Raw genomic sequence first — 24,580 nt, 5'->3', positions numbered from 1 at the left:
AAAGACCCTACTTGTTTGGGAGGTGTTTCGATCAACTCAGAGATTAACTTGAAAAGCAGAAAACCTACTTTTTTCAGAATAAAAGAGTAAGATTAATGGAAGGGTAGCATGTTTTGCAACTACTGAAAAACTAGGAAACTTTCAAAAAACATTTAGATCATAGAAAAAAACGAATGTTCCACTTTACTTTTCATTTTCCATCAGATTTCTGAACTTTTATGACCGACAGAACACAAAAAAATCTTGTTCGGAAAAAATGAACTCTGAAGTCAAAATTCGTTTTCAAAAAAAGAGGAAAAGATGAACATAAGAGAACAAAAAAAATTAGGTTACCATATAGGAAAGGGGCAGAGCTTGACATTTTTTCTGCAAAAAAAGAGGAATTTCCCTAGTGTCATGATCCTGTTAGATTTGTCAGATTTGCGTGGGATTGAGGTAGACACTAGGAACGAGAAAAAGTATGACAATATTTTTTGATAAAATCGTTTGAAAAAACAATTTCAGCGAATTCAAAAATAAAACAAAAATCATCTATTTTGGTTTTGCAATGTTTTTAACGCAAATTATAGGCTTGAAGCATTCAATTTTGGGAAACATGCTTACTATTTATAATTTTTAGTGATATATAAATATAAAAGTAATGACAACATCTTTTCTACTTTTGGAGAAGAAGTTTAGGAAATGGGTGGAAAACATCCGGCTTCTTACTGTGAAATGTTTTCTAAAAACTTCTCATTTTTCAGTTTATCAATTAGTTTTATTTTTTACTACTGTAGTTTGCCGATCTAATAGTAAGGATACTGGGTTAGGTGACAACGGCAGTCATTTTTGTTAGTTTCATTAACGATCAAACTAGACTCGTTTGGCAAATTGTCAAAAAAATTAATAATTTCCAAAAAAAGTAATTTGTGGATGTGTGAATTAACCAATTGGGCGTCGTGAGTCGGAAAAAATGACGATTGGGGTAGTTGAAGAATAAAGAAAGAAACAAGACAAGGGACGAAAAAGAGTCTTTCGTTCAATGCATACCAAATGTGTACGGGGGTCCTCTGCTCGGGAGCCTCCTTCAATTATTTCCGCCTCCAAAAAAGAGGTCCCGCAAAGATGCAAGATAACATTAAACATGATGAGATACAAAGGGAATGTAACTAAAATTTCTTAGTACATGACTGGTAAACTACTGACGTTCTAGATCCCAACGTTCATACTGTTCAGGTCGATTGGGGTTCCAAACAAGAATTCCTTACATTAGGCTGGCAGCTCTTACCTATTCATTGATAATAACTTCGTATGCTGTTAGAAGCTATTATGTTTAGGTTTACAATGCTTGAGAAATAATTATATTAATTAAACCTTCACATTCAAAATAACTTGGATGTTGTTCTCAAAATAGAAGCTACAGCTGGTAGTCAACTATCGGTATGAAGTAACGATCGGTATGAAGTTTACACTGACATCATAGAATACTATTTTGGTAGAAACCCGTTAATATTAGTTTGACCAACGTTTCGAAAATAGCCTGGAATTTTTTCCAAAAATATAATTCTCCCAAAGTCAGGCTAACCAGTTGTTTCATTGTTTCATTTTTTATAGCCGTTAAACTCTCAAACTGGACGCTATTTAGGAAACAAAGCACAAATTCCAAATGAAGGAGGTAGTCAGCCACTAGGAACTTCTCTTCAATTCATAAGTATTTCTATTGAAAGCGCCTTTTTTTATTGTGTGCATTAAAAATATGATGAGTGGGAGGAGAAGACAGTGATGAAGAGCAAATAACAAGTGATATGGTTACTGTAGAATTTACGAAGAAAGTTTTATCCATTCTATATTTTTATCCCATTCGTAGGCAATAACGGTTCTGTGTTTTTGATTTAAAATATTCAAAATGAACTCTAATGTGACTTCTCCAAAATTAACTTTCCAATGAGGAGCTGAGAACTAAAACAGAAAAACACTCATTAAGATTTAATTTCAGATAAATGTGTTGCGAGAAGACTAATTTCTCTAGTTTTGTAGAATTGGAAACAGAAACGGAACAGGAAGCAATTTACTCATAGTCAGTGAATATTTCTATTTAACATTTAAGACTTCAGCTCTGAAAAGGTATCAGTTCCGAAAAACTTTAGAACTTGAGAATTTCTAAATATACAATTAAGAATCGAAACTTTAAAAAATTGTGGAACTTCTTGCACAAATCGTTCGAATATTTAAACAGTTTTCCCATCCAATTGACGTACTTTCAGCCTCCTGTTCTGATTCGGATCGCGTGTAACATTTTCATGAAAGTTTGATTATTTCCCAACATCAATAACATCATCTTGAACTAATCTTGAACCTAATTCCAAAACTTTCCAAAATGGCTAATATTTAAAGTATTCATTGTCTACGGACAAGAATAGAGGATAAAAAAGACTAGTACGAGCTAAAATTAGAAAAAATAGCCATCTTAAAAACGTCTTTTTTTTTGGGAAAAAACAGCATAAAACCCTCAAAATACTTGTACTAATTACTTTTTTGCACTGTGGAAACATTGTGAAAACGCCAAAACTTAACCAGAGCATAAAATGCCAAAATGAATTTACAAATTCTGAAAGCTTTCGACAAACAAATTTGTGATTATTTTTTTGTCTTAAAGCCTAATAAACGGCAGAAGTGTGTAAAATGAATGTTTTGCTATGCAAATGTTGGATATCTAGCCGCTGCGATACGGATAAGTACAACGAAAAAATCCTAAAAGAATGAGAAAAGTGTATAAAAGTGGTAAACTACACCGTGAAAAAAGAGCTTATGATTACCGGATATAACTAGAAAAATGATTGCTTTATGTCTAACTATGGGGAAAAAAAACACTGAATGAGAAAAGAAAAAACTAAGAAAAAGGAGGAAAAATATGATGTGAGAAATATGGGAACATGTTCCGAAAAACATGACTCTGAAATGGAAAATTTAAAAAAGATTTGTATAAATTATTCATAGATTCTTAATAATCAAGCTGCCAATAGAAATAGGAATGACAATGAAAATTTAAAATAACGATGTTATTTCCAGCAGTAAACAAAGTAGGAATGATAGGAAATTATACAGAAAATGAGTATATTATTGAAAAATGCTCTCTTTTTTTCATCTTCTGTATACTTATGGTAAGCTTCCTACGTATAAGTCTAGGGTGAAGCCAAAAATTTCCAAGTGCCGCAGCTAAAATTCAAGAGATATATATTTACATTTCCAAGCGAAGCGATATGCTCAGAAATTTACTTTAATTTAAATTAAATCCTCCACTTCTAATTTTTCTTTCTTTTTGACAGTTGTTCCAATAGATTTTTTAACCGAAAAGTAATATTTTTTACATATTCAATGTTTTCAAAAAGGTAAATTCGATATGAAACTTTGCCAAAGTGTGAGTTTGAACGAAGAATGTTCAAGTTAATCCCTCATCCCATTCTGCACGTTGTCACTTTAGTTCCGATTGTCATTGAGAGCAACAACTCGAATTTTGTTTTTTGAATAAATGATAGGTGACCATGTGATGAGCCGGAAGAGATTTGTGAAAAAGAAGAAAGAACAAGAATTGAAAATAATAGAAAACTTGAGTGCAAAGATGTAGGTGCAGAGGAGTAATTCGAAATTCAAATAGAAAAACAAATTTTGAATAAAAATCTCCCACAAATCAATCTCAGAAAACGCTAGTCAGATTTACCAGATTTTTATTATTTCTATGCTCCCAGTCACATAAACCACTAAAAAATCCCAAAAAATTGTAGATTTGTTTTGTGGACTACCAACCTGGTAACCACTTTTTGATTTTCGCCTTATTTATTGAAGGATTTTTGATGTCTGGTGTAGAGTAGTAAACTATGATATAAAAAATGAAAAGCAATAACTCCACTTTTGATTACAGAAAAAGAAGGTACTAAATTTAAACTCACTGCATTGTCGATATCATTGCAGCTGGCAAATAAATCTTCACTGGATGCTGAAGGGCGATCGTCAAATGAATGATGCATTGAAGATCCTGTAAATTTTCAATGTTCAATAGCATCGTATATTTGCAAGATGTTCGACTGAAGCTTCTGATTAAAATTTTCAAGATTTGTCTTCAAATTGTTTATTCTGCTTGCAGCGTGCAAACATTTTCGGAGTTTTATTTGAGAAATTTTGAATCGGAGACAAAAGTTCCCGAGTAATTTTTCAGCTAGACTATTAACTGTGATGTTTAAAAGTTAAAATCTTTGATTTGGGTTCAGTGGACTTTTTAATTTTTTTAGTACAAAATTCAATAAACAATTGTAAATCCGAAAATTCGCTCACAATAAGGGAATTGTTGTGTCCGATTCTTAATGTTTCAAATTAAATATTTGGAAAAATTTGAAAGTTGTCATAACACTTCTAAAAGCCTATTTTTATATGATTTCTTTTTTCTAACAAACAGTGAATTTTTGATAATCTGTAATCCCGCCACGTTTTTCAGCTTAATCTCTTAACGCTTGTAAGGTTTCTTGCACATTTTGTTGCAGAATTGTTGCCTTTTTTGTCAGGCAATCAGAAAAGCTTAGCGCGATTCTTTGTTCAACGAAATCGCTTTATTTCAAAAATAAAATTTAAAAAAACGAAAAGTTAACAGAAATACTGATTATTGTGTCCCGGAGAAGTAAACTCAATTTTCGAAATCACCATGGTAACGTTTTTAAAATTTTTAATTATTTAATTTGTTAACTAGATTTAATTAATAATAGTTCGAACTTTGAAATCATAAAACCAACAAAAAGTGAAATGGAAATTGTGAAAAGCAGAACAATGAAACATGACATGCAATAAGAACATGATGCTGAGCAGGTGATCTTATGCATATATCTTCTCTAAATTTGCTCTTTGGCTCTTTTTCCTTACATCTCCATATAGATACGCGTACTTCAATTTTTGCAGAAAGTTTTCTTTCTTTTTACATAAGAATTGTTATGTTTGATTTTTGTTTGGTAAACCGAAAACTTAGCAAACGATAAACTCAGAAAAGTTTGCAACAAATAATAAATGTTAAAACAGTCATATGTTTCATTAAAAAGATAAGATTAAGAGCATGGAAGCCGTATATGGTTTATGATCAAGATTAAATACATATCATGTAGAACAAATGTTGCGTTACTAAAATACTGCAAGTTCAAATAATATGTGGTCAGAGCCAATTTTGATTGTGAGTAGCATAAGGGAGCATTAGCTTTGGAAAAAACTACTGGACTCTTCTTCTCGATAAAACATTATAAAACGTTAACGATAGGGGAGAAGCCAATTCAAAAAAAAATCAAAAAAAAAATTTTGTAAACTGTATGGTCATTTTTCTTCAAAAAATTCGTTGCGAAGAATGAAAAATTAATTTGATTGATTGAGTAATTAGAATTAAATTGAGTAACACCAGTACTCAAAAAATGTTGAAAAATTTTATCAATTCAGAAAACTTTTTTATAGTTTTTATTTTGTAGGAAATGTTTTAAATAGTAGATTTGCAAAGAAAGATCGCATTTCTCTTGGTAGATGGCATTTCTCAAAAATTTAATCAAAAATTCCGGCAAATTTTGAACATTTTCAGCAGTGTAATTTTATTTTCATTTTTATCACTGAACGCCTATTCCTATTTTTGGACAACATTTAGAATTTAATTTGTACTCAAAAGCAGATCTAAAAATTAAAATCGATGTGCCATGTTTCAGAAATTAAAAAATTTTCTCAATTCAGAATTATTAACTTCGAAGCAAATGGTTCACATTTTCGATAAAAAGTTTTGATTGCATATTTTTTCCACTTCTATAACTTTCAAGGCATACAAATTTAGTCAAAATGGTCTTAAACGTTACTTTTTAGTTGGCCCATACCAGACAATGGGCGGTGTGCCGGTGTGACGTGGGCCTTATCCTACTCTTCTGGTCACAATTTATTTGTCTCTTATTTTTGATAGAATGGATGAGATAAATTGTGTTCATAAATTCTGGATGTCTTAATAAATAGTGAAAAATATTAAACTATTATAGAAAAAGTGTTAAATTAAATGAAACAGTTACCTCGTCTTTCACAAATAAGCATTGTTGTATGGCTTGCTTTCATTTAGAGCGTTTGAATCAATTTATTTTAGGTCGAAGGAAAAATTGGGCTAATTTCTAGGCAGGAATCTTAGTGAGGCAAGGGAAACATCTGCATTTTTTACTTGATCCTTACTCTTTTTGTTTTAAAAATTTTCACTTTTAAAACCCAGACTCTATAGGTAACGCCTTCACAGGTTTTAACAAAAAAAGGTGAAGAGAATAGAAAATGAGTTGACAGAACAAAACGAAGATAGGTAGGAAGTGTAGGTGTGAGTAATGACTTTTGATCGTAGCTCTAGAGAAAGTGATTTTTAAAAAATAAGTAAACTTTTTTTTTCAACGTTCGGATATTCCATTCAATAAATTGTGACCAGAAAAATGCTGAAACTAAAATGAAAAAAGAAAATCGAGGAAAAATCGAAGGACATTCGAAATCATGCAGTCAGATGGAATGAAATCCGTTTTTTTTCTGGATTCCTTGAAATTCATCTTCTGAATTCCAAACGACCTTGCTTTTTCGACGAAAAACTCTGAAGGATCAAAAGAAAGAAAAAGACAAAAAAACAGATAGGATGGAGCAAAAAATATACATATATCCGGAGCCCAGGATGGCCTTCAATTCAATTTTCGAGACTTATTTTCTATTTTTTTCTCTGTTTCTTTCTCTTTCTTGCCTCTTTTCTCTTCTATGGTGATCTGAATGATGTCTTCGTGACTCTAGAATAGAATATTTTTCTTCCTTCTTCACTATATTTGGTTCGGAAGAAGATTCAGTGGAATTCCCCAAGGATGAACAACCAGAAAGCATCATCCTAATTGAGAATCTTCTTCTGATTTTTATTTAGCTTTTTTTCAGCTCAGATTTGTTTGGAGCGGCAAGGCACGTTTGAACGTCCAAAAAACAAAACACACTGGGTAAAAACAGATAAAAATAAACCGCTTAAAGTTTGGGTTCTTGGTTCTTGGGTAAAGGTTCTTGCTCAAAATTTAATCCTAGTTTTAAGCTCATTTTTTGACCTCTGGTTTGGCTCAGGCTCAATATTTTGTTTTTATTTAGGATTGATTCCATCATCTACCATAAAAAAGAATGATTACACTTTTTTATTATTTCCTAGGTAGGCTCGAGATTTTAATAAAGCTTTAGACAACAAATATGTAAGGGCGTACTAATCCCAAATGCAAGTCTAGACGCAAGTTCAGACCTGGAAAATAATTGTTATTCTGATAATATAGATGTTTAATACACATCTAATGTGTGTATCAGGCAAAGAATGAGCGGCAAATGGTGGTTTTTGGCATGCTGGTTTAGCAATGAATTTATTTTATTAATTTAATTTTCAATCTGCAAACTCAAACGTATTCCCACTTCTATCAGCCTCGACCAAATTTCTGTCCTCCAGTTGTGCTATGGAAAACTAAACTGAACTTCATTTTTACTTACTTTAGCAATTTAATTTTGATCATATTAATAACTGGAATAATATTTACAGTTTTTCAAAAAATTCAAATTTTTTGTCGATCTCAACAATTTTAAAACAAATTATGAGTGATTGCCAGTAATTTGAACTATCATCATTTCATTTTTTAACATTTTAAAAAATCCAAACAATTCCATACGAAGCGAAAAAAAAAGATAAAGTCGGAAAATCAGACAACTAACCCCACAATTGTTGACGTTCGGCTGCTGATATGGGAGATGCTGAGCTGAGACATCGACCACTTCCCATGCCTGAAAAATTGTAAATTTAGGTACACAAGAAAGAAAAAAAAAGAAATTAAAATGAACGTCCCCCTTTTTCCTCCATTCTTTCGGTTTCGGAGTAATTTAAGCAGTTATTTTAAGAAAAGAGACTGAGAGACCAGAAGAAACTAAAAAGACGCTATTTCTATCGGGAGTTGTTTTTTTTTCGGAATTTATTGGACTTAATCATTTTGAAATTGATACGATATTTGAAATCGTTATTTTTTCTCGAAAATACAAGCAGGTTTAATACAAAAAATCTATAGTGTTTGTAATTTCAGCTAGGTAATCTATGATCAAACACTTCTACATGTGTATTTTGTTTTTCTTTTCAGAGAAACTATACTGTCTAGGTACCGATACTGGGAAAACGTTTCAGACATGACCATGCAGTTGTTTTTGTACAACAAAATTCCACAAGAGAAAAACGGTTATGCCTATGATCAAATTTTGTTATATGATCGGTGTTCTCTGTAACAAATTTAATAGAAAATTAACTTTTCGAAATAATTTCTTTTTTATGGTTCTGAAAACTGAAATTCATATTTTGGGAAAAAAACTACATAATTTTCAGAATGGAATGAAATTTTAAGAAAAAAACTCTCAAAAAGTGCTAGGTCGTTTTTGGACGAATTGTACTTAAAAATGTTGTAAAAGTGTTGACAAAGATAAAACTTTTACATTTATCTTTTAAAAAATCTTCAAGTGAATTTTTAAGTCATGAATCCTAGGAACAAATTGATAAATTTTTCTGGTGAGTTTGCAAAGCTTGAAAGTAGTTTGGATCACTGTAATTGACAATTGCTGAACAAATTAGCATACCATTCAAGAAAATCCCATTAGTATAATCAAACATAAGTTCTTCTGGAGATAGTAATAATATCTTTGGAGTCGTTGAATCAGAATGATGATCAAATGCATCCGAGTGATCAAGTTGATGCTTTGAATTCATTTTTGAACAGGTTGAATAAAAAAGCAAGCATAGAATGCAAACGGAACACAAAAAACAAGAAGCACCGTGTTGAATACGGCGAATTCTAATGAGAAATTGTCTTTTCTCGATGTGCGGTGGTGAATTAATTTCAGTTTCTCATTGTGAAAATCGCAAAGATTTCAGCTTTCTCTGTCCCTTCCTATTTTCAAGAAAATGGGGACAAAACATAAAGAAAAGCAGCAGTTGTATTAAGTCAGATAGAAAACATTATTCACATCACGCAATAGTGAGGGAACGACACCAACAAAAAAGGAACATTGAAAAAAGAAAGAAAGAAAGAAAAAAAAAGAAAGAGATAGGTTCTCATGGTGTTCCACCAATTAAATATTCTATCGCCAAATGTTCTTTTATTTCTAGTCAGAACATAGATAGAAACTAATTTTAAATAAGAGTTTAAACTGATAGTGAGACATGTTTGCACATAAGTACATATTAAGGTCATAATTAAATTCTAAGCAAATTATTTCTGAAAATCTGTTTTATTTTCTATAACGACAATATAATAAACTAATTATTTAAAAATATTACAATCTACTGAAATTCTATTTCACAAACATAAATTGAAGTTTTCTGAAAATAATTTTTAGAACAACTTTCCAGGAAATGGGAAATGAACGTTATAGGCCAAGCCGTATTTCCTCATATAGTATTTAAAATTAAATTCTCAACAGCGTCCTGGTGTAATCAAATTTTTTCAGTGATATCATTGGATAATTAATTTTTAAAAACTGGAAAAGAAAACACCTTCTTTTATTTACCCATTTTTGATAATAATGCACTATTAATTTAAAAAAATTCCTGCTAAGTTTATTGTTATAATAGCTTTGAGCCAGAATCCAATAAATATGTGTTTCCGCCGTTAAGTGATTCAAGTACTGTAGGGCTCAGTGCAATGGAGTTTGCAAAGTTCGACAGCAATATTTTCTAAAAACTTCCAGATTTCATAGAAAAAAGTTTCGGAAAAAAATTTGTGAAACGTTATTTGAATTTGAAATTCTTCACTGATGTCTAAATAATTTGCTATTTCACTTATTTTTCTAGAAACTAATGATGCGCCGATTTAATTAATGTGTTATTAAACGTCACAATCTGATCGTCAATTGGTAAAATATATTTTGGAATTATATCCCAAAATACTCTAACTATAAGTACATAATATTGAATTTGGTTTTCGGTTGCCAATAACATGTGACTCTATTTTTGCAAAGTTTGTTGGAGCGTAAATTAAATTTAGAATAATGTTCTAGTTGGGTCAAAGTGCAAAATACGATTTCAGTAGATTGTATGCTTTTAAATTGTGTTAAGTACGTTTCAAAGTCGAAAAAAAGTCGTAAGAAACAGTGAAATTGATTTACTTACTTTTTAAAGATGACGTTGACATTTTTCCAACAAGAAACACGGAAACTGAATCAAAAGCTTTACGAGTGCTATAAAATATCCGAAGAGGCCGAAAAACGACACTTTTCGGCTTGGCAATTTAAAAGAACAAGTAAGTAGGAAAGAGTGAAAAAGAAGTTGGATTTACGTGTGTATTTCCGGTAAAGTACTAGAAAATTGTATGTGTTATGAAATGGTGAGCTATTATAGGGAACTTTGACATGAAGGTTCATAAAACACACTCTTTTTGTGGTTGAAATCAACTCACTTGCACTTTGCAAGAAATTTGAAAAAAATGATTTAATTATTACTCGGGAAGTCAAGAAAACCATACAAAACGTTGGATTTAGGTCACGGCTATTACCTAGTTGCAACATTTTTCAAATTTTTAACGAAAATATGGTAGCCGGGTCTTGACACTACCAAAATATTTCCAAGTGAAGGATTGCACACCGTTTAAACGTACTGTAGGTGACTTATTTTTGCTACAAAAATTGTATTAATTTTCAACTATCCCTGACTACGTCGTGATTGCACCGTAGTCTATTGTAGATCTTAATTATCAGACATTCACTTAGACCGCGAGTTGTATTGTAACATATGCTTACAATATTCCCATACATATACGAAAAGAGAAAACTTGGCCACTATTAAACACAGTAAGCACTAGTAATCTAAGAATAGGATAAATACTTGAATATCGGCTAATTCAATAATTAAAACGCAGAATTATCTGTGTTGAAATCAAAGATATGACAATTTTTCCAGCAACTTCAAAAATACCAATCTTCTGAGCTACCAACGCTGGCTTGCCTGTGCTGGCGTCTCAGCAGTCATGCTAAAAACTAATTTTTCCTATTTCTCCAAAAAGTAAACTGCAAAACCAAAGCAACAACAGAAAAGAGAACCTACCACCAAGCTCATTCCATTTCATTGTCTGTTGAACGACGGAACTGAAGGAAATCTTTGGAGATGCGTGTAGTCGACCAGACGAGGAGCATGACTGCCCTGCAATCGAATCAGTTTAGGCCTCCTGACAGAAAAATAAAGATGAGAATCTTGTCTCTGCTTCTTCCGTCAATAATAATTATGGAGGGAAGGGGCCCCTCTTTCTCAAGAAGTTCCATGATTATTAATTTGTGTTGAATAAAGGAAGCTCACCAATAAGTTATTTCAAATGTGTTCTCTTGTTCAGTGCTCAAAAACTAATTTTCATGATGAAATTGTCCCGTATTATAAGAAATTCCAACCGATTTTTCACCTTTTATTTGGCATTTAAACAGAAAACAGGTGAAACTTCTAATACTCTAATCAATTTTCGTAACTCAAAATATTAAACTGAAGGCTTCTCAAATTAAAATGAATGAAACCACGGATATCATTACAATTCCAAATACTGTAGCGGGAATCTCGCTTTTTATATTTTCTGCAATTTATCTTTTTAGTCTATTTATTATGTTTCCAATTTATGTCTATGTCTATAGATATAATGATAAAAATGATAAAATGGTAAGGTTTTTATCTTTGTGGTACTTATCAGGGATGGGCGGCTAATTTTTCAGGTTATTTCAAATATTGCATTTATATATTCCATCACAAAGTGTTCCTGAAGTTCTTCGCATAATTATGCTTGAGAACTAAAGAACAAAACTTGAGCAATAATTCATTAGATGAAAACATATAAAAATGTATACGTTTTCCTTATCATGGTATCTTCAGTTCTAACCTAGCATAATTATGAGAACATCTTCATGAAAAATTGTCGAAAAATTAAAAGTTAAAAATTTTTTTAATGCCCAAAAATTGAAAATTGAGGCACTTTTCCATCCAATCACAAGTCACTTTTATAAAATGATAAAATGGTTTCATGCAATTGCATTATTTTTCATTATATTCCTTATATTGGTGTTTATATCCTCGTAAGTTTGACCAATTTTTCTTAAAACAAAATTGTGCATTGAAGGAACACAAAAATTATTACGACCGCCGTTCCAATTTTGATACTGATTGTCTATTTAATGTCTTCCGTTATAACAAGTATTCAAAATTCTCTACTATTTCTCCTTGCTCTATATCGTTTTATTATAGTTTTCTTTCCGTCTTGGAAATCCGTAGCAAGCACAAATTTCAAAAAACTTATCAAGATTTTGTATATATTTTTTATACTGGTTCAGATTATTCATAAGTTACTACAAAATATTTGTATAATTAGTTCGATGATAGATGAAAATATATTACTTGTTCCAATAAACGATAAGAGAAAAAATTCCCTGGAATATTTTGAAAAATTATCAGCCAAATGTAACGAATGTACTAAATTTTATGATCATGTGTTTTGGGTAAGTATGCTTAGAATTAAATATGTCAGTTCAAATAAACTAGGTGAATAAATAAGAAGTTTTTGTTCTTCAAATTTTAATGTTTGAATAACAGTCTTAATTTAATTTTATTTATTTATTTACGAAAGGAAAAGATACACATCTTAGGTTTTGAACTGTTTTTCCAGATTATCTACATAACAGGGGACGTTCTTGTGGTAACAGCTGCAGTTCTTTACGGAATAATGTTTTTCAAAATTCGGAAATGGAGCCAATTAGTTGGAGATTCTCTTAATCAACCAGAACAATACATATTTTATCAGACACTGTTTATTATAATTTCTAAATCTCTTGCTGTCACATTAATTTCGTTATCCTGTCTCATTTATGGAGATTGTGCAGGACAGAAGATTTTCATAATATTACTGTTCACTGATTTAACAGTAACTCCTGCAGTAATCCAGGGATCATATTTGCTTTGTAACCGTTCAAACATTGATGTCATATTATCGATTAAATTCAAAAAGTTGAGAACATGGAAAGTTATATTTTGTGTTGCAAAACCTAGAAGGCGAAGAAAAAAATTGAATAAAGTTGCAATTATTGAAATGAAACAAAACAAGAATAACGATGTTTAATGAAATTTGGAAGACTTTTTTTGATTAACTGTCGAAATAAACTCGAAATGTTTTTGTTTTTAAACAGTCCATCTGATTTATAGTCAAAGGAACACTTACTTTTGTGACAATATCAGCAATTATAAAATTGAAATGTTTTGCAAATTACTTATGAGAGCTTGGAAAAAATCTCAAAAAATGAACCAACCCCTAAACAGTATTTTTCAGTTTTTTCAGCGTTTTTGTAGGTGTTGAGTGCCAAGTTTGAGAAGTTTCAAAGAAAGAAGCAAATTGGCTTTTGCTACTTTTCTTTTTTAAATATTCACCTGAACTATTTGTGACGTAGATCTGCATAGACATGCGAAGATGTTTGGCTCAAAACTAAAAAAAAACGTTTAGAAAAAAGTTTGAGTGGGAAAATTCAATAAAAGTCATAGACAATGTTGCCGCAAATCAACGGAAGATGCTTGTGTCAAAATAGAAACGAGAAAATTTTCGTTTTTGATTAGCAATTCCCGTCGTTATATCACACGACAATAGAGTGGGAATATTGCACCGTAAGGCTTCCTATAGATTAGATTTTCGAGTCTGAAAGTCAAGGCAACATATTACGAAATGATTTTCCTTAATTCTATCAAGCACTAAATACAAAGTCAATTTTAAATCACACAAATTATAACTACTGTGAAATTTTAGAAAATAATTCATCACAGAACTATTGAGAGAGAAAACAACTAAAATAATCTGAAGGTGTAGTGCAAAACATTCATAATTGATGAAAAAAGAAGAACATCTGTTTTTATTCAAAACAAGACCTTTAACGGCCTTTCACATACATTTTCATCCACTCTTAACTTTTGGTCCTTTCTATTTCCTGCTATTTTGGACTATTTTAAAGTAATCTGGGAAGCCAAAACAATAGTCCAACATAGCGCCATGATTATAGAATGAACACTTTTCTTTCCCCTTCTGGAGTTTATCAAGGGATTGGTTTGCTAAGATCTTTAAAGGCAAGTGAGGATTTTTAGAGAATATTTTTTAAATAGATCTAAATAAAACACTTTTTTAAATTATTCAAAACTTTCAATACAAGTTTTGGCAAATTCTAAGTCCTACAGTGTAAAAACCTGAAACAATATTTAAAAAATTCCGTAAAAATGTTTTTGTCAATTTCCAAAAGTATTAGGCGACAACTGAGTAACTGCAAAGTTTTGACAGTAAGAAAATTTTTTTTCAACAAAGAAACGCTTTTTCACAATTAAGTTTTACTCTTTTGAGTTCAGCAATTCAAACCGTAAATTTCAAAAAGAAATTACCAATAAATGACAACATTACTTACCTTTTCTAAGATTTCGCAGATCAACAAAGTCAATGCTATTAGCACGATGGTTCCGCGATTGCGGAACTTGAAGTAATTGCACAATTTTGACGGATTGAACGAGTTCAGACGCCAAAAAAGACTGAATATGTGAAGTTTCAGAAAATGAGATTCGAGTGGATTGAGACATGGGAAACAAAGACGCTTGAAGGCAGTGAAAAAGGACAAAGAATGGAATAGAATAAAGACATTTTTAACGTTTGAAGAAGAAAATTTGATTGGAGATTGAAGAAAAGTAGCAAAAATTTGAACATGTGATGGAATAAGGAAGTTGTAGGATTTTTCATGAAAGCAGAAGTATCGTGAACACAAAATAATTTTAAAAATGAAGTAGCGACAAAAAGTTTCAATTAAGAACAATGTCGAATGTTTGAATCTCTATAAATGTTCAAAAAAAAATTTTCTTCAAAGATTTGCACTTGAAAAATAAAAACAAAGCAAAAAGGGACTGAAAATCACTTTACGCAAAAATTCAAATTTTTAATATGTGTTCTGTTTGTAGACATGCTGACTTCAACTGTTTTCTTAAGTGTTAGATATAATTCTTTTTTTTTTAATCTTAAAAACGAAAATTTCAACATCATCTTGATTTTTTTTGCAATTTAAACAATGTATTCACTCTTTTTTTCAAAAGCCTACTATATTTTTTAGAATGTTAGGAATGGAATTTGACAGTTTTTAATTTTTTTTTAAAGTTAGAATCTACTTCTAATGTTTTGAATTGATGATCTTTGAAAATGCAACTAAATTTTCCAATTAAAAATATGTGAAAACGTTTTTTTTTGTTCCCTAAAATCTCACAAGTTTTTGTGACACTTTACATTTTCTAGCAGACAAAAAGAAAATAAATACAGAGAATCAGGAAACTAGAACGCAAAAAAAATGTTTTTGGCATTATGCCAATGTGTTTTGTTTTTTTATAGATATTGAAAAATTTAAAATATATCAACTCAACATTTTTTTTCAAAGGGTTAACAAAATGCTTGAAAAAATAAAAAAAAAAGATTTTAAACAATATGTGGGGTTCTGTGTCATTTTTATTCTGGAACTTAGAACTTCTAGACTGAAAAAGAATGAAAATGAAGACAAAAACATAAGGAAAAGACGAAGAAAAAGTATTTGTCGTCCTAGGGATCAAGAGATAAAATTGAGTTTATTAGGACATTCTGAGACAAAAAGAGAAACAACGAAAAGAGGAGACTGACTGAATCCGATTTATTTTTAGGCAAACATCATTTTTGTTTTCTCATTTTTATAGTTTTTTGTTGATTATAAGGGAAAAGTACTATTTCAGAGAAAATTTTAGAAATAAAAAATTAAATTTTCGAAAATTTACCATAAACACACAAAATAACGGTAAATTCTTGAATATATAAAAACTGAGAACAGGTAAGAAAGTAAAGTTGGTGAAAATCTAGTGCCAGACAAATATAAACCCAAAATATCTCATGATTTCTCTGTCCTATGCTCCAAAATGTTAACTTTTCATTTGTATTCTAGACATTCTTATGCTCCAAAATAAGTGAAGAAAAGAAAAATTGAGGAGATTGAGAGAAAAAGAGTAGATTCATCAGTGATTCTCAATTTATCATCTATTGGGACATAGGTTGAGGGACAGAGATCCCAGTGATTGAAGAACGAAAAACCTAATGGAAAAATATCTTTATCAATTGATAATAAATGACATGAGAAAAAGAGATAATGCCCACGTTTTCAAAAATTGAAAATGTAGGTATCCATTATAGTTCAACACGATATCCATCATAGTTCAAAAAAGTCGGAATCTAATTTTTTTTTTCAATAGAGTGTTCATTACTTTCGATACAAGTGCTCTAGAAGGTTTTTTATTTGATCAACAAAAAATTGGGCTGTTTCGAAAAAAATATTTAAAAAATATTTAGTTATTCTTAGGATCACGAAGCATCATATTAGATTTGAAAATGCTCTTTCTAAATTATAAAAAGTTCAGATCGACCAGCTATAGGTGTATACTGCTCCAGAAGTTTTATGTTGAAAGTTTCATTCAGAAGTAATAAAACGAAGCTTTTACATCAAATCCTATAAAAACTGGTAAATTTTTTGTTGAAAATTGAACGGAAATTGCATGTTTCCTATGTTTTATCAATCGCATCATACGAACATTTCTCGAAATCACATGAACTTCTTTCCGGCCAAAACATTCCACAGAACTCAAGTTTTTATATTTTTCTCATTTAATACCTGGAAAACCAGAAAATTTAAAATGTTTTTTATGCTCGGGAAGTTGAAAACTTTGAGTTTTAAAGTGAAATTATAACTGTAAGTTTTGGGATCCTTATAAGTTTGTAAGATGATAGTTGTCAACCTATCATCTTACGATGATGATGTTGATAATGAAAACAACTTGATTTGCCAAAAAAAATCAATGAACAAGAAATCAAAACCATAGAACAAGATCGAACAGAGGCCGCCTGAAAAAGTTATTCCAAAACTGGCAAGAGTTATGAATATTGACCCTTTTTCTACTCCTAGACTAGCAAAGCGTTTCTATTTCTTTATTTTTCTATTATATTATTCGTTAAATTTTCTATTTTCCCATTCCAAAAATACACTATTGTGTATTTGTTTCTATATTCACCTGATTGTCTTCTCACTCAAAAAGTCCACTTTTTCTCACGTGTTTCGTTGTCAATCATTTCATCTAGTCAACGAACTCAACCCACATCAAACTCTACGCTCATCATATTTTTGACACGCACCAACACATGGATACTCAACAAAAAGATGTGTGCTCCCACATCATTTTTTGAATTTTTTGACACAATATGATAACTAAAATATCAATGATTAAAAAAAAGAGAAAATGAAACTATCGATACTTTTGATTTTTGTGTTGGAAACTGCAAGATATATGATATTGATTTCGTATTAGATAGTTTTCTAACAAGAGAAGTACATTTAGCTTTGGACTTCAAAAAAATCAATGTCATTCAAAATATGATCTCTAGAATAAATCTTCACCAAAAAAAATGACAGTATTCTTTTAAAATTTAAATATTCGTTTCTCATCGAATTTTTTCATAATTAATAGTATTTTTGCAAAAATAATCAAATTTCTAGCAAAATACTTACCCAAGGGCATCGGCGGTTTTTCGGAAGTTGGAGACAATGTTGAGGTCGTAGTGGATGTTCGAACAAATCGTGGACGTTCCCGGAAATCAAGAGAATTCCTGGCGGACACCGATGACTGCAATATCTAAATTTATGAAATACTACCTCATCAAAAGCACTGACCTGTTTCAGTCCACTGCTAGATTTTCTCACTTTTGGTAGCGATTCCTCGAGTATTTCGGGTCTTGTTGGCTCCGTGTCGGTTTGTTGGCTAAAAAAATTCAAAAAGTACTTCACTTTAATTATTGTTTTAAGGTTTTAAAATGAGAAGTAGTATCTAGATGTTTTTCAAAAAATCGTACAGGAGTAATACAATTCTGAATATTTTAGAATTCTATCATACTTTTATGTGCAATTTTCGACTTACCTAGTTTTCCAAGTGACACTTGGGTGGGGATTTGTTGAATTGTCAGCCGAGGAATTTGAAAGAAGAAGGACAGGATAATGGGATACCTAAAAAATTTATAAAATTTCAAGTATTTCTTAAATTATGTTTATACAGTTTTCTCTATTTCTCAACATTAAAATGCACAAAAAACAACTTTGAATTCATTCCAAACCTTCCACCTAATTAATTATGTATACACATAAAAATAAAACCAGAAATGTCTGGATGGAGGTCTCGAACTGATTGGAAGGAGCTAAGGAAAAAGAGCAGGAGATGAAGAAAGACCAAAGGTCCAATTAGTGAAAAATAAAGCAAATGAAAAAGAAACGGATAGATCTATGAGCGGAGAGTATGTGTGGGATACTTACTTATTATTTTTGGATATTTTTTAGATTTCAGATGTAAGACTATCATTGTTTTCATTGGCTTTACAGTGATTCGTCTTGTTGAGTTTGCTTACAGTTCCTTCAACAGGATGGATACACATGAAACTCTAGGCGAATGATAAATTTTCCAGACAGTGACCCAATGAAAATACTGAATTTTAAATGATACCATGCTTGGTTGTAAGTTTAGACAATTCTTTTGACTCCAATTTGTCAAAATCAAAAATTGTGTTTGCAATTCATGAAAATTTTGTCGTTACGAAAATAATCTTTTAACACCAATTTTAATGTATACATGTATATGTTTAACAGGAAAATACGCATTTTTTATATATCTACAAAAACGAGTGGGAAATTCAAAAATCTAATACATAGTTGAACTGATTGCCGTAACTTTTTGCAGTTAAGACTATTATCCCATTTTTTAATTTGCTGGTATTTTCGAAATCCCATAACTTTTGAAAGAAACAGAAACTTTAATAATGTGTTTTTTCGACAATGGTCATACAAGCGCCCTATCTAATTTCAAAAGTTCATACAAAACCCCAAATGCTATTATAATTGTGAGCTATGATCGCATGTTCCAAATGCAAAATTACCTAGCTAGACTCATAAATTTTCATTATAAAAATGTCAATTTCGCAAATTGAAAAATCAAAATTAGAACTCTTATTATTGATTTATAGATAGTAGAAAGAAAAATAACAAAAATTTATGTGTTCCATTTTTGAATATAAAAAGGAATACAAGCATCTAGAACATATATTCAGATATGCTCTGATGAATTTCAAAAGAAAAAGTGTTTACATAAATTTGAGTTTAATATTGTTGCCGTTCCCAAATTAACGGGTTCATTTGCTAGTTTTTTAAAAGAACGTTTTTAGCAAGCAACATTTCACAGACTAATTATTAAGTCTAAAAAATCCAGTTCTAGAATTCCAATTTTAGTGTTTGGATGTCTAGAGTTTTCAGATTTTTAAACATCTTGCGAAAAACTTACTTGTAGCGATGGAAACTTCTTCCCCATCATTCCACTTTTTCTTCTAACAATTGGATGTCCTGGACCTCCATTCGTTTTTGGAATTTCGTTTACATCACCAGCACTTGATGACGTCACTGATTCATTCCTCTGAATCTGAGCTGCATTTACAGCTTCTTCCAATTTCATTTTTGAATTCTGGAATTTTTCTAATTAAATAGACGATATTCTTAAAGTTCATAGTTTGAAAAATGTGTTGAAATTGGATAAAAACAAGTGTGATGAAATGTAATTTCCTGTTTAAAAGTAGAATGGAATAAAGTAGTCAAAGATTGGTTAAACCGGAAATTTGACAAGATGATGAAAAAATGAGAACTTTATGAAACATTTGACAAGAAATCTGTAAATAGTGCTTTAAAACTTTTTAAATTAAAAAAAACTGCAACACTTCCAGAAAAGTTGAAAATTTTCCATTTGGGGCTTCTAACAAGGGTATTTCAGCTCAAATTTTGACTTTCGAATGATGCCTATATCATTTGAAAAAGGATCTTTAGAATAGCTTGCTACAAAAATTTTAGCAGAGGAGGATTTATGTGAACTAGAAAAGGTATATCTCAAACTTTTCACAGAATTTTTCACTAGACTGAAACATTGTCTAAAGCAATATAAAAAATATTTTTTTCAAGTTCACAATGCTCCTCTACTTCTACATTTTTGTTTTTGTAATAGCTAATAAATCTATTCTGAATAACGTCAATTTTGTAATTGTCTTGCTCAAACAATTGTAAATCAGTAATTCAAAGGTTTAGAAGTATTTCCACATATATCTAGTGTATTTGTGAAAATTATTTCCTGTAACCTACTCGTCATATAAAAAGTCTCAAATAGCACAATGGACTAAAATAATTGAAAAAAAAAGAGTCAGACTATGTCTCACAACTCAACTTTTTTCACATTTTTTTTGCCTCCTCTCGTTGTCTCTGTGAAGCATAATTAGTTAGACACTATAGAAGCATGGGGAGACAGAAGGAACACACACACGTTTCTCCGAATATGTTGGCTCCGTTTATAACGATGGCGGTTTTGGTGGCACTATGAGACCACACACATACACACAGACACACATTTAATACTGACTGACACAAAATAATAGGATTTAGTACACATAGTCATTGTTTTTCTTTGCTGAGAACAGTTAAGAATTTCTTACAAAAAATGTTTGAATTCCTCTAGCAAACTCTGGAGAAAAAAACAGAGTTTGAGCTACATATCACAGTTAAAATGCGATGTGCGCATAGTGTTTTCGGCGTGGATCGCGCGTGTGAGAAAAAGGAACCGGAAATTATGCCCATTCCGCGCGCATTGTGCGTCCATCGCGAACTTGAGATGCATTTTGAGAGCATCGCGAACATAAATTATGGGCGCACTGTGGGGTTTTTTGATAATTAAACTAGAAAACCCCGCAAATCCTGAGCATTTAAGACAATTTTCTAAACAAAAACACATTTATAAACATGACTTAAGTGGGAGAACGACAAAAAGATAACATTAGTATTAACAAATTGAAATCTTAAACAACACAATTACTTAAAAATCGTCTTCATCTTGCTTGGACTCATCGGCATCACTAACAGCCTCCTTTCTCTTGCTCTGCTCACGAATCGGAAGTTCGGAGGCCTTGGATGGTCCTTCAGTTCGAATCATCTCGTCCTCCTCTTGTTCCACGAATTCGAGTCGACATCTACAAAAATGTTTTAGATTATTCAAGGTTAACCAATTTATTCTAGGTATTCCAGTAAAATGTGAGGTTTTTGTAGTTTTTTGAACGCGGGTAACTTTGACGTATATAATTATACGTTTTCATTTTCTATACATTTTCTATACATTTTCTATACATTTTCGTATACATTTTCTTAAATTAATAAATACCTTCGTTTTCCGTTCCGACATCCATCTCGTCCCCATTGATATCCAAGTTCTCTTCGAAATTTTCCTCGCTGATGTTCTCCGGCACTACTCCATCTGAAGTATCGTCATCTACCTCATCATTTCTTCATATTCATCATCATTACTTTGTTCGACAACAATGTTTTCTGGAAAATAATAAAATTGAGCTTTTTTTTTGTTAGGATACATTTTACCAAGACAGGTCTGAACACTCTGTTTCTTCGCTTAGACATTCCGATGTTGAAGATTTTCACGTTTTTCCTGTTGATGGAATTTTTGTGAAGTCTGCTGCTCGAAGAGAAGCTGCAAAAAAATTGTTTCTACAATATTATTTAAAAGGTGAATTATAACGCAGATGAGAAATAGACACGAGTAGACATGATAAGTAGGCATGAAGAACAGTGGGCATTTCCAGATTCAACGGAACAATCTGATTTTGGTGATATTTCGCTCTTGAAAATACAGGAACAGACAAGATATTTTACAAAATCTTCTGAGTATGCGCAAATACCGATAAAAACTCAGATTACAATTTTAACGACTAAATATATGTGAAACTACAGTAATCCAGACTATGCTTCCATTTATTAGGACTGAAATACTGCTTGTCATGTTGTTTAAATAATGTTTTTAAATGCTTCAACTGCTTAGAGCAGTGTTTTCTCTATAAGACCCACAATTTAGAAAAAATATTATGACTATTACAAAATACCACATATAAAACAAATATTCACGAAAAAACCAGTGAAAAAAATAAAAATTCAATTAAAAATGCAATAAAATGGTAAAAAATAGGCGGAAAAAACAATATATATTTCGAATTTCTTGTTTCGCGAGTGGAAGCATCATATACTTATTATGGGCCCATCGCGAACCGTTCGCGATGAGCCCATAATGGGTGGTCGCCACACGCGATGCGCGCATTATGGCCTTACACCCACTATGCGCACATCGCATTTTAACTGTGTATATTACCACTTCAAGACCATTGTGCGAAAAACGGGTTTCAATTATTTTTGACGACTTTATAAAAATCAAAAAAAATTAATAGATCATCAAACTGCTCTTATTCAAAAAAAAGTATGAAACTAACTGAATTTTTCATAAACAGATATAAAAATATTATCAAGCAATTTTCTTCAACACAAATTAATTTTTTAAGTCTTGATAACTTTTCAGATTTTAAAAGAGATCGTTGCTTTATCGGAATAAGAGGAGCATTTTCATCAGGTGAATTTCACAAAAAAGGGCGAATTGTAGACAGAAGCCCTAGAAAAAAGAGATAAGAAAAATGAATCACGGGATATTTTGTTTTCATGCTTTCCTCTTTACCACAAGAAACACTGATTACCTGAGAGCCATGGGGGCGTTGGAGAAAAATAATTGAAAACCAAATGAAAATCGGGAAATAATTGGAAACATGGAAATAGAGGCCTTTGAAACATGAGGAAACTGGAAGGTGGAAGAGAAAATAATCAGTGGCCAAATAAAATGAACATTTCTTAAAAATCAGAATTGATGTGGAATTGTGTAACCTTGAAAGAAAAATGAAATGGGTCCCAATATCAAACGTTTGTAGACCTTTTTGCTTATAGCTTTTCTATTCAAAATGAAAAATATTTTGAAGCACAACTAATAAGAAAACGATCAAAAAAGTAGTTGCCTGAAAAATTTCAAATAGTGAAACAACAAGCACTGGAAATACTTTGATACGTCCTGAAAATTGCAACAATTTTCTCGCGGTAACTCTAAAGTTCCGTGCACTCTAATATTATATTTTTAGTTGGTTTCAAGTCGAATTGTATTTTCTATGTAAGTTTTGTTTAAAAAATGTCATCCATTGCAAAAATTTTGGGGTACAACTACTACATAAGTACCATAATATATTCAGCAAGTGACTGAAACGATACGTGAAAGCTCAGATTCGAGAATTCTAAATCTTCCGTAGATTTATCTATTTTGGTCTAAAAGCAAGATCACTTCAAGCCGCAAATACTTAACGAGACCCAAATAATGGTTAACCGAACGTTTTCCTTTCGCATTGAATCGCGATTTCAATGTGATTTAAAAAAGCGCAAAAAAGGTTGTTTGTCCCAGAACTGCCTGAGTTAACTAACCTATATCATGCAACATATGGGAGGTTTTCTCTCTATTTCTTTCCTCTCACGTGTCCTGCATATATATTTCGATAGACCCCTACTCTTCTTGTGCCCATTTTCCAATTATCTTCTGCTCTGTTGAATTGAGCACGACAACGACGTCGCAACGTTTTGAAGGAAATAAACGACAAAAGAAGGTGTTTGAGATTGCCTCCATTTTTGGAAAAAAAGAGACAAAAATACAATGTCTAGAAAAAATGAGGGTGGAGTCATAAGGAGGCTATTAAGTGCAATGAATCGGTGAACTTTAAACGTTTATAAAATGATTGAAAAGTCTAGGAAATCATGGGAGTTTGAATGGAAAATTGGAAAACACTAATGAATCTCACCATTAAAATTCACGAAAATGAATTCTCGAGCAAAAAATAACTTTCTAAATTTTCAGTAGAAAATTATAGCAATTTAAATACACTTTTTTGCAAAAACACAATTCAGAATTACAGTTTTGCATACTTCCATTTTTTAAAATTTTAAATCAATTTTTTGAAACAACCATTTATTCAAAAATTTCTTTCAAAACCTATAAAATCCTAACTTAAAATTAAAAATGACAGTAACAAAAGATCAGTGAGGCTCAAAAATTCAAAAAATAATTCCGGAACAAAAACGTTTAGTTTTCCCATTCATGGTTGATAAAAAAGGCGTCACACCTTATTTTCATGCTCTTTTGAATAATTTATCAGAGCTCACACTACAATTAGGCTGAAAACAGAGAAATATTCTTATACAGGATGACATTAACTCAATTATTTTTATAAACTAAAGAAATATGTATTTCATAATTTAATTTCACTGGAACCCCCATCCAGACATAATACAATTACTTTGGGGGTGGTCAGTGGTCAGTTGGAACTAGTCGGATCATTAAAATTTTGAGCTTAACCTAAGAAAAAAATGAGCGACTAAATGCAATGTCCGTATCTATTTTTGAAATTTCTTTTAATTCAGTGAGTCATTAATGATGTTGGTCACTATTAAACCCTCGGGAAACCCTATTTTTCGAGAACAGTTCAAAATTAAAAAATATAGTAGAAATAGTTTTCAGAATATAGCTTTACTTTAAGATTAAAAAACC

At 31.2% G+C, this 24,580-nt stretch overlaps 2 protein-coding genes and 1 pseudogene across 6 annotated transcripts in view; 1 reads left to right on the top strand and 2 right to left on the bottom strand.

Moving 5' to 3' along the window:
* kcnl-2 (Calmodulin-binding domain-containing protein) overlaps window positions 1-19,588 on the bottom strand; it is a gene marked incomplete at both ends in the record, with an annotated part of 33,857 nt that extends 14,269 nt beyond the window's left edge. The window contains 7 exons of one of the 4 annotated variants that reach the window (NM_001306275.3): window positions 3,927-4,012; window positions 7,732-7,800; window positions 11,096-11,191; window positions 17,608-17,722; window positions 17,770-17,857; window positions 18,014-18,099; window positions 19,421-19,588. In NM_001306275.3, coding sequence (NP_001293204.1) covers window positions 3,927-4,012; window positions 7,732-7,800; window positions 11,096-11,191; window positions 17,608-17,722; window positions 17,770-17,857; window positions 18,014-18,099; window positions 19,421-19,588 — 708 coding nt within the window. Of the gene's footprint in view, window positions 1-3,926; window positions 4,013-7,731; window positions 7,801-11,095; window positions 11,192-13,444; window positions 13,479-14,457; window positions 14,571-17,607; window positions 17,723-17,769; window positions 17,858-18,013; window positions 18,100-18,291; window positions 18,307-19,420 lie in introns of those variants that run through there. The other 3 variants (NM_001373153.1, NM_001306276.3, NM_001263765.3) reach the window with 3 other exon arrangements.
* On the top strand, window positions 11,543-13,158 carry srz-3 (Serpentine Receptor, class Z; the record flags this gene model as incomplete). Its single annotated transcript, NM_001374920.2, has 4 exons — window positions 11,543-11,692; window positions 11,999-12,102; window positions 12,147-12,522; window positions 12,690-13,158. The coding sequence occupies 4 exons, from the start codon at window positions 11,543-11,545 to the stop codon at window positions 13,137-13,139; spliced, it is 1,080 nt and encodes a 359-aa protein (NP_001361890.1). The 3' UTR covers window positions 13,140-13,158.
* Window positions 19,589-20,984: 1,396 nt separating the features above from the next.
* H31B20.2 lies at window positions 20,985-21,755 on the bottom strand (annotated as a pseudogene). The gene is made up of 3 exons: window positions 21,541-21,755; window positions 21,329-21,492; window positions 20,985-21,140 (listed from the first exon to the last, which is right to left on the bottom strand). Coding segments are annotated over exons 1-3 (535 nt in total).
* Between the last annotated feature and the right edge of the window lie 2,825 nt (window positions 21,756-24,580).

This window comes from Caenorhabditis elegans, chromosome I (genome assembly GCF_000002985.6).
Source record: "Caenorhabditis elegans chromosome I".
Taxonomy (NCBI): domain Eukaryota; kingdom Metazoa; phylum Nematoda; class Chromadorea; order Rhabditida; family Rhabditidae; genus Caenorhabditis; species Caenorhabditis elegans.
Note: the sequence above shows the minus strand (reverse complement) of the source record. Positions and strands in the feature narration are given on the sequence as shown.